Genomic DNA, 11,264 nt, shown 5'->3' on the forward strand with positions numbered 1-11,264 from the left:
CTTGGAAAATGGTGTTGAATATATCAAAGGCCATTATGCATCTAATGAACAAATTATTGTGAGCCTTCAATGTCAACCACCAAAGAGCCACATTTCAGCACCATACACAGAAACTGATTCAAAGCCTTCACAGAAATAATAAAGGAGAACGAAATCCTCAAATCTAAGCTCACAAAATGATCCTTGATTATATCAAAACATTCAGTAGGACTATTTTGAACAATTGCAAACATTTACATAAAAGCTTTGTCTTACCTCCCTATTTCTGTTTCTCGTGTCTGGAAGCACCAGAGTGTTGGCTTGACTTCCCGGAACCACTGTCGACCCGATACTCATCCTGGGTCCAACCAGCATGTAGCGTTTATCTCCGGATCGGTATTGGATGCTGTGACACAGCGTGCCATCATAGTTGGGGTCCTGGAGATACTTGGAAGTGTACTCTGCGGATTTTGAGCACTGCATGACAATCAGCGCCACCACACTGAGCACTAAAAGGAGTGAAACTGAGCCCAAAGTCACCATCAGGTAATAAGCCGGTTCATCCTCCCCGTCCACCCCTGCTGCACTTTTTAGGTCTGAAGCTGCCAAAGCCTCTTTGGGCTCTATCAGTTTCACACTGACAGTGGCCGTGGCCGAGAGCGAAACGTTGCCATTGTCTTTTACCAGCACCAGCAGTCTGTGCTCGGCCTCGTCCGTCTCTGTCAAGGAACGCAGGGTTCTGATATGGCCCGTGTAGCGGTCCAAAGAGAACAAGCTGTGATCGCTCACTTTCTGCAGGGAAAACAACAGCCAGCCATTGTATCCTATGTCGGCGTCGTAAGCCCGGACTTTGGTGACCAAGTCTCCTGCTTTCATATTGCGGGGAATCTCTTCCGTGCCTTGAGCTGAACGGTTGGCACTTATCGGGTACAGGATTACTGGAGTGTTGTCGTTCTCATCCAAAATGAAGACATTCACCGTCACATTGCTGCTCAAGGGAGGACTTCCACCATCTGTTGCCACTACGCCGAATTGAAAACTTTTCACTGTCTCAAAATCAAAACTTTTTAAAGCTGATATTTCTCCATTCTCTGAGTTGATGTTCAAAAATGTTGACATCATAATCTGACTTCCTTCTCCTCTGCTAATATGATAGGTCAGCGCAGCATTTTCATTCAAATCTTTATCGAATGCAGTCACCGAAAAAATCGACTTTCCTGGAGTATTATTTTCCAACAGATAAAGTTGTATTGGATTTTCCATGAAGGTTGGAGTATTATCATTAACATCTGACACGTCCACATGAAGAATTTTGGACGAGGACAAAGGAGGTTGACCACAATCAGTTGCCGTGATTGTGATGTCATAATTGGCAAGTAATTCTCGATCCAGTTCGTCTTTGAGAACCAAGGAGTACATATTTTCTTGAAAATAAGGTTTTAAATCAAATGGAACATTTGCTGAAAGCCTACAGATTACTTTGCCATTTAATCCCACATCTTTGTCTGTGATGCTTATGAGAGAGATTACTGTTCCAGGTTTTGAATCTTCTGCTATTGTTTTTGAGAGAGAAGTCACTTCTATTTCAGGTTGGTTGTCATTTTCATCAACTATCTTGATGATTACCCTGCAATCAGTACTTGCAGGAGGCTGTCCTTTGTCTGTGGCATGCACATCTAATTTATAAATATCAATATTCTCAAAATCTATGTGGCCTTTCACTTTTATTTCACCGGTATTTTTGTCCAAGCCAAAAGTTTCATATATTTTAGACTCAAGTTGTCCTCCAAAATAATATTCAATGTCTCTGTTTGAGCCAACATCCAGATCAGTTGCCTGCACCTGAATAATACGTGTGTCTAGTTTCACATTTTCAATTAAAGTAACAGAATAAACATCTTGGCTGAATATTGGGGGGTTATCATTTGAGTCAAGAACTATTACAGTCACATTAAGACTACCAGATCTTGGTGGATTTCCACCATCAAATGCAGTCAGAACAAGTCTATGCTCAAAATCTTTTTCTCGGTCTAGGACTTTCTGTAAAACTAAAAACGGGACCCTGTCTTCAGCTCTTTCTCTTATTTCTGCAGTAAAATGATCATTTGTATTTAATTTATATTCACGAATAGTATTATCCAAGACATCTGGGTCATGAGCATTTGGTAACTGAAAGCGTCTACCTGCAAGAGTAGACTCAGGAATTTCTAAAATAAATTGTTTATCTGGAAAAGTGGGTGAATTATCATTAATATCTAAAATCTCTACCCCAACATGATGAATCTCCATAGGATTTTCTGCCACTAATTTAAGATTAACCACACAGAGTGAGATACTCTGACAGAGCCCCTCCCTGTCGATGCTCTTCCTTACAAAGAGGACGCCATTGTTCACATTCACCTCGAACTGAGCCCGCTCGTTGCCCGAAACAATTCGAAGACGTCTCTCCGCTAACGTGCTGACGTCCAATCCTAGATCTTTGGCCACGTTGCCCACCACGGTTCCCAATTTGACTTCCTCCATGATGGAATATTTAATCTGGGCTGCACCCTGCTCCATGCAAGCGAATATGATGCAAAGAAAAATACCTCGCCTTGGTCCTCCTGATTCCATTTTCCTGGCTTGTGCCACAGCAATCTAATCCGATTCAAACAACCAAAGGAAACCACCACAAAGAATGGAATTGTCTATGAAGAAATAATCACAAAAATAAAACAGTACAGGACTAAACAACAGCAGCATCCGTCTGTTGACCCCACCGTCTTCTTTGATAACAAAATGCTCCCAGAAGGGAGAGGACACATCATGTTCAACATTGGAAACTGATACTACACTGCTGCCTAGTGGTCATTTGCATTTTGTGCTTATACAATTTAACCATGATCAAATAGTGTGTATCCAGTGTCGTTGCCATGCAAAATTTTGTACTGAAAAATATAATTGAAAGTTAAATTACCAGATTACAGCCTTCAAATAACTAACATAGAATACATGAAAACACTAATTTCAAGAGAATTATTGCCAAATGAAATTTTGTATGCATTTAGAATTTAAATAACACGTCTTAAATATTTATTTTATAGCTTCAATCCGGGCGACAGTATCATTAAATCATTTCCAGGAGCTTTCAAAACAAGGAATAATTTATCATAAAATAAAATTAATAAACTGACTGGTAATTGTAGATACTTAATGCAATTATTACAAAGAAGCCTCGATGCTAACATTTAGCAAGATTCAATACCAAAATCATTGCATGCAATAAATAGCATACAATAATTTATACAAGGTTGAATTAATATGTGTGATTTGCTATGATGAACTATTTAAGGTGTATGAAGTTTTGGAAAATGTTCTCGACAATGGGAAATCAAATATGAATCAAAAAGCACCACAGCCAAGAGATTAAAAAAAATCAATGTGGATCAAAATTTCATCAAACAGCTCCCAATAAATTCAACAGCACAGACAGGAATCAGTTTGATGTTTTAAATCAAAAAACATCCAGTCAAAGAGAATATCATGATCGATCGCCATTACTAACGACAATATTTAAATACTCGTCATTGACGTCACAGCCATTGGAAAATATTGATATCGTATTAAATAGGAAAAAAAAATCCTACCTCACCAGAAGTGTTTCTCCTATCAGGAAGTACCAGAGTGTTGGCGTGGCTACCCGGCACCACAGTGGACCCGATACTCATCCTGGGTCCAACCAGCATGTAACGTTTGTCTCCAGATCGGTACTGGATGCTGTGACACAGTGTGCCATCATAATTGACATCTTGGAGATATTTGGAAGTGTACTCTGTGGATTTGGAGCATTGCATGGCAATCAGAACAACCACGCTGGTCACAAGTAGGAGTGACACCAATCCTAAAGTCACTATCAGGTAAAATGTCAGGCTTTCCTCTTCATCCACCCCTGTGGTACTTTTCAAATCAGATGCAGACAAAGCCTCTTTGGGCTCTACTAGTTTGACAATGACAGTTGCTGTGGCCGAGAGGGAAACATTGCCGTTGTCTTTGACCAGCACAAGCAGTCTGTGCTCGGCCTCGTCCTTCTCTGTCAAGGAACGCAGGGTTCTGAGTTGGCCCGTGTAGCGGTCCATAGAGAACAGGCTGTGGTCGCTCACTTTCTGCAGGGAAAACAACAGCCAGCCATTGTATCCAATGTCGCCATCGTAGGCTCGGACTTTGGTCACCAAGTCTCCTGCTCTCAGATTACGGGGAATCTCCTCCACGCCTTGGGCAGAACCGTTGGCACTGACAGGGTACAGGATGACCGGAGCGTTGTCGTTTTCATCCAAAATGAAGACGTTGACTGTTACGTTACTGCTCAGGGAAGGGCTTCCACCATCGGTGGCCACCACTTGAAATTGAAATTTTTTCAACTTCTCAAAGTCAAAACTTTTTAGCGCAGTTATTTCTCCATTTTCGGGGTTAATGTTCAAAAATGCCGTCATCTTAACTTGACTACCTTCTCCTCTGCTTATGCGATACGTAAGCGCCGCATTTTCATTCAAGTCTTTATCGAATGCAGTCACCGAAAAAATAGACTTTCCTGGAGTATTATTTTCCAACAGATAAAGTTGTATTGGACTTTCCATGAACGTTGGAGTATTATCATTAACATCTGACACGTCCACATGAAGAATTTTGGACGAGGACAAAGGAGGTTGACCACAATCATTTGCCGTGATTGTGATGTCATAATTGGCAAGTAATTCTCGATCCAGTTTGTCTTTGAGAACCAACGAGTACATATTTTCTTGATATGAAGGTTTTAACTCAAAGGGGATATTTTCAGACAGACTACATATGACTTTTCCGTTTATCCCAACATCCTTGTCGGTGATGCTTATTAAAGAGATCACAGTTCCAGGTTTGGAATCTTCTGCTATTGTTTTTGAAAGGGAAGTCACATCTATTTCTGGTTGGTTGTCATTTTCATCAACTATTTTGATGATTACCCTGCAATTATTAGTCATCGGAGGTGTTCCTTTGTCCGTAGCTTGGACATCTAATTTGTAAACATCCGCCTTCTCAAAATCAATTAGACCTTTTACTTTTATTTCACCTGTAATTTTATCCAAACTAAATGTATCATATATTTTAGAATCCAGTTTTCTACCAAAGTTATATTCAATTTCACTGTTCAATTCATCATCAATATCAGTTGCCTTCACATTAATGATACCAGTGCCAGGTTTTACATTTTCAGATAAAGTTACAGAATAAATGTCTTGCGTAAATGTTGGTTGGTTATCGTTTGAATCAAGAACTTTAACTGTCACATTGAGACTTCCAGATCTTGGAGGAAGTCCACCATCCACTGCAGTAAGTAAAAGTCTATGCTCAGCGTCTTTTTCCCGGTCAAGAGGCTTCTGTAAAACCAAAAAAGGAACCTTGTCTTCACCTATTTCTCTGATTTGTACACGAAAATAGTCGTTTGTGTTTAATTTGTAAGAATGAATAGTATTACTTAAAACATCTGGGTCATTTGCACTGGGTAACTCAAATTGTTTACCTGGAAGTGTTGACTCATATATTTCAAAAATCGTTTCCGCCTCTTGAAAAGTGGGTGAATTATCATTTACATCAATTATTTCCACGCCAACATGATGAATCTCGATGGGATTCTCCGCCACAAATTTCAGATTGACTACACAAGGCGTGATACTCTGACAGAGCTCCTCCCTGTCGATGCTTTTTCTGACAAAGAGGATGCCATTGTTCATATTCACCTCAAACTGAGCCCTCTCGTTGCCCGAAACCATTCGAAAATGTCTCTCTGCCATCGTGCCGACGTCTAATCCCAAATCCTTGGCCACGTTGCCCACCACGGTTCCGACTTTTAGTTCCTCAGCAATGGAATATTTGATCTGTGCTGCAACCTGCTCCAGACTAGCGAATATGATGCAGAGAAAAAGACCTTGCCTTTGCCGTCCTGCTTCCATCCTCACAGCCTCAGTCACAGCAATCTAATCCAAAACTACAACAAATTTTAACACCACAAAATAATGGAAATATGTATGAAGAAAAAAAATAATTCAGTACAAAACAGAACCGACAGCAGCATCTGTCTCTGTTAACACCACCGTCTTCTCTGATGACAAAACGGTTCAAGAAGGGGGAGGATGCCTCATGTTCAACATTGGAAATATATATATGACACTGCCCATTTGCAGGATGTGCTTATATAATGTAAAAACATTCTGATATAAAGTGAGCACCCAGCATTCATGTCACCTAGTTTATGGACTGGTTTGTTCCGATAAATATCAACTAGAATTAATATACTCTCTTCCAGCTCTACAAATATAACCGTAAAACAACTATAAACACTGATTTCAAGATAAAAATAGACAAAACGTAATTTAAATGCATCTGAAATTGACAAAAACGTTTAATGGATACGTTCAACCCAGTCAACAGTATGATCGAGTCTGTTCAGGATTTTCAGAACCATGGAGAGTGACCATGGAAAATTAAAAAAAATACAATCAACAAGTCAACAAGTAACTACAGGTACAAAATTAATCATTAGAATATATTCCTTGTGTTGCATCAATACACTCAAGGATCAATTCTAATATGTTAACAGATTCGACAACAAAGCATTGTATGAAAGCAAATAAGACAGAAAATAAATACATAAATAATAAAATACAAGTATTACTCAAAAGTTGTGGATTAATATGATGATCTGTTTTTTTCTCAAAACTGTTTTTGCTTGGATAGCATTTCAAACAATTTGTAACAAATTATTGAGCAAATGTCATGACAGACAAATGATTCAAGGATACATCATTGTGGACCAAGATTCATCAACCAAATACCTAGAATTCTGCAGCACTGAGTGGAATGAAGTCACCATTTTAAATTGAAATATCAAATCCAAAGAAAGTACCCAATCAAAGACAATATCATAATTGTTTGTTATTACTACAGACCAATAGCAAATACTAATTATCAACAAAGATCATCAGGAAACATTTGGCTATTTTGAGGATTTATCACAGTGGTAAAATGCTTTCCTACCTCGCCAGAAGTATTCCTCCTGTCAGGAAGCACCAGTGTGTTGGCATGGCTTCCTGGCACCACGGTGGACCCGATACTCATCCTGGGTCCAACAAGCATGTAGCGTTTTTCTCCGGATCTATACTGGATACTGTGACACAGCGTGCCATCATAATTGGTGTCTTGGAGATATTTGGAAGTGTACTCTGTAGATTTAGAGCACTGCATGGCGATGAGCACGACCATGCTGAGTACCAGAAGGAGTGACACTGAGCCCAAAGTCACTATCAGGTAAAAAGTCAGGTTGTCCTCCTTGTCCACCCCTGCTGCGCTTTTCAGGTCTGAAGCTGCCAAAGCCTCTTTGGGCTCCACCAGTTTTACAATGACTGTTGCCGTGGCTGAGAGCGAAACGTTGCCATTGTCTTTGACCAACACCAGCAGTCTGTGCTCGGCCACGTCTTTCTCTGTCATGGGGCGCAGGGTTCTGATCTGGCCCGTATAGCGGTCCAAAGAAAACAGGCTGTGGTCGCTCACTTTCTGCAGAGAAAAAAGCAGCCAGCCATTGTATCCGATGTCGGCATCGTAGGCTCGGACTTTGGTCACCAAATCTCCTGCTTTCAAATTGCGGGGAATCTCCTCCATGCCTTGGTTGGAACCGTTGGTGCTGACCGGGTAAAGGATGACCGGAGCGTTGTCGTTTTCATCCAAAACAAAGACGTTCACCGTCACATTACTACTGAGGGGAGGACTTCCGCTGTCCGTAGCAACAGCCTGGAACTGAAAACTTTTCAGCCTCTCAAAATCAAAACTTTTCAATGCTGAAATTTCTCCTGTGACCTCATTAATATTCAAAAATGTTGTCACACTGCCACTTTTCCACTGTAGGGAGTATCTCACTGCTGCATTTTCTTCTCCATCAGCATCTGAAGCGCTAACAGAAAACAAGCACTCACCTGCTTTGTTATTTTCTGGCACATAAAAAGTATACAGGCTTTCCTTGAATATAGGCCTATTATCATTAACATCCAGTACATCCACATGTATGACTTTAGTGGAAGTCATAGAGGGAGTTCCTAGATCTTTTGCAGTTATTTCAATATTATAATCTGAGTGACTTTCTTTGTCCAAATAATCTTTTGTGACCAGTGCGTACGACCCTCCATCTGGGGACATCTTGAGAGCAAAAGGCATGTCCTTTGACAAAGTGCAGACCACTTCCCCATTCACTCCTGAGTCCGAATCATGAACTCCAATCAGGGCCACCACAGCGCCAAGTGGCGCGTTTTCAGCAATGCGACTCACTAAAGATGTGATCTCGATCTTGGGCCGGTTGTCATTGACATCTTCCACCCGGACCATCACATTGCATTGCGTGGACAGCGAGACAGCACCTTTGTCCGCCGCTTGTATCTTCAACTCGTAAGCTTGTCTTTCTTCAAAATCAAGTTGCCCTTTGACAAAGAGTTGCCCATTTTCTTTATTTAAATCAAACGGCAGGGTGGTGGTTCGTGATTTGGGTCGGAGGGAATATTCGATATCGCCATTTGGTCCCCCGTCCAAGTCTGATGCCTTCACTTTTAGCAGAAAAGTCCCCGCTTGTGCATTTTCCTTTACAGTAATTGAGTATTTCTGATTCTCACACACTGGAGCATTATCGTTTATATCCGATATGATAACAGTTATGTTAATCGTACCAGTTTTGGGGGGTTTTCCCCCATCTACAGCCGTTAATATTAATTGATGCTGTGCAGCATTTTCACGATCCAAAGCTCGACGAAGCACAAGAAACGGTACCTTCCCCTCCTCACCAAAATCTTCGATTTGCAGGTGAAAAAAATCATTTTGGTTCAGTTTGTACGTCTGAACAGAATTGGAGCCCACATCCGGATCTTGGGCTCCCTCCACTTGAAGCTTAGATCCCACGACAGCCGATTCCAGAACCTCCAAAGTCACATTGTCTTCAAGGAATTTGGGGTCGTTATCATTCACATCCATTACCTCAACGAGAACTTGATGCATCTCCAGAGGGTTCTCCACCACCACTTTGAGATTAGTGACACACGGTACCGAATTTCCGCACAGTTCCTCCCGGTCTAAACGCTGTTGTATGGATAAAACCCCATCTCTCTGATTTACCTTGAAGTGTTCCTTATTTGTGCCAGACACCACTCGAAGGTTCCGGTCCAGCAGCATTCCGACTTCCAGTCCGAGGTCCTTGGCGATATTTCCCACCGCTGTTCCTGGCTTGACTTCTTCCTGGATTGAATATCTCATTTGAGCAGAACCTCCTTCTGGATAGAGAGTGATCAGCAGTGGCAGCCACAAAGAAATCCATGTCCATTGTCCTCCCAAGCCAGGTGCTGCCATTCTTAATTAGTGGCGATTTTCAACAACAGCTATGAAATAAATTATCCAATCTATATCTTGAGTCTTTCATAACAGATCAGGAACAAATATTTACGAGGGCAATCATTTCTGTCGCTCCATTTCGTCGTCTAGTCCGCCTTTGTCAGTCGATAATGAATGCAGCACTGAGGAAATAAGGCGCCCCTCGCGCCCTATCGCGATATACAGTCTGACAGCGCCGACTACTGTCAAAAATACGACACTGCAACCTGTAAAAAACAAATAGTATGGTCTCCAAGAAAAAATGAAAATAAATAAATAGAATAAGTAAATATATAGATACATACATGAATAAATATATAAAATGTTATCTGGTCGATCTAGACCGTATATACGATATCTCAAATCATAATTAGTGGCTATTCGCTGGCTGGTGACAATAAACGTTTTAATATAAATAATTTGGAAAATCTTGTAATATTTGAGTCCTTATTTTCGATAATTGTTTCAGCAATAATGCAACTGAAAAGAATAACCTTGATTAATAAAATAGGCTGTTGTAGAGTGCATTTAAGGAGGGGGAAAATAATAATTAGAAAAAAAACTATAAAAAGAATGAGAGGAACAAGAACATGGAGAAGAAGATGATAAACATGAACAAGAGGAAAAACAAGAAGAGGAACAGGGAGGAGAAAGAGAAGAGAAAAATAACAAGAAAAATAAGGAGACATGGAAGATAAACAAAAATAATTAAAAAACAGAAGAAGAAACATAAAATAAAAATGATGAAGAAGAACAAAAACGATGAGAAAACGAAAAAGAACAAGATGATGAACAATGAAAACCAAAAAGACAAGCAATTAGAATAACAAGAAGAATAGATATGAAGAAGAAAAATCATACTTACCTCACTCTTTCTTGTTCGTTAATTAAGTAAAAACAATGTGAATTCATGTTTATTTACGTATTTATTTTTGCAAAACATGTTCGTTAATTGGGCAGCATGGCGGTGCAGCAGTTAGCGCGTGTGCGGCACAGTTCTAAGGTCTTGGGAACCTTCTGTGTAGGTTCAAATCCAGCTACCAGACTTACTGTGCGGAGTTTGTATGTTCTCCCCATGCTTGTGTGGGTTTCCTCCGGGCACTCCAGTTTCTTCACACATTCCAAATTCCATGCATTTCAGGTGGATTGGCCGGTCCAAATTGTCCCTAGGTGTGAATGAGCGAGCGAGTTGTCTGTCCCTGTGTGCCCTGCGATTGGCTGGCAACCAGTTCAGGGTGTCCCCTGTCCACTGCCCGATGATTGCTGGGATGGGCTCCAGCACCCCCGCGACCCTACTGAGGATAAGCGGTGAATCTAATGAGATGAGATGTTCGTTAGTTTTTCTTGTAAAGTGAGAAATGTTCTACTTCAAATAACCAAATTTACCTTAGATAGTTCTACTTATTTTTTCCAATATTGTAATAGAATATTTATTAAAATTAAAAAAACGATCAACTATGATTATGCTGGATTAGAAATGTTGGCTCATTTTATAGAGGAATTTTCTCACCGAGAAACAAGATCAAATATTTCAAATTGAAACATAATAATATTAATAAAGAATATATATTAGCTCATTTTTGATCAATGGGGTAAGAATTTACCATTACATTTTACAAGGTTTTAACAATTCATTGCAGGATTTCATTAATGAGTAACTTATGTATCAATTCATTCATTCATTCATTTTTGCATTAATTCATTTGTTTATTCGTGTTCTTGGCTGCAAATAATTATGTGCATGTTCATGTGCATGATGATGATTTTCTGTGTGCTCAAGCAGGTCCCTCCCATTCCTGTCTTTGTGTAGAGGGAAAGAGCGGCCTCTGCTGGACAATACTTGCATGTTCCTCTATTTTTAGATTCTTTAA

General features: G+C 40.2%; 1 protein-coding gene across 2 annotated transcripts in view; it reads right to left on the reverse strand.

Moving 5' to 3' along the window:
- LOC148360220 (protocadherin alpha-C2-like) overlaps window positions 1-9,505 on the reverse strand; it is a 173,349-nt gene extending 163,844 nt beyond the window's left edge. The window contains exon 1 of one of the 2 annotated variants that reach the window (XM_088343747.1): window positions 7,027-9,505. In XM_088343747.1, the coding sequence (XP_088199873.1) occupies window positions 7,027-9,372 (2,346 nt within the window). In that variant the 5' untranslated portion in view covers window positions 9,373-9,505. Of the gene's footprint in view, window positions 1-255; window positions 2,676-7,026 lie in introns of those variants that run through there. The other variant, XM_088343753.1, reaches the window with a different exon arrangement.
- Window positions 9,506-11,264: the final 1,759 nt, after the last annotated feature.

This window comes from Urocampus carinirostris, chromosome 9, assembly GCF_059441175.1.
Source record: "Urocampus carinirostris isolate Australia breed hairy pipefish chromosome 9, RoL_Ucar_1.0, whole genome shotgun sequence".
Lineage (NCBI taxonomy): Eukaryota > Metazoa > Chordata > Actinopteri > Syngnathiformes > Syngnathidae > Urocampus > Urocampus carinirostris.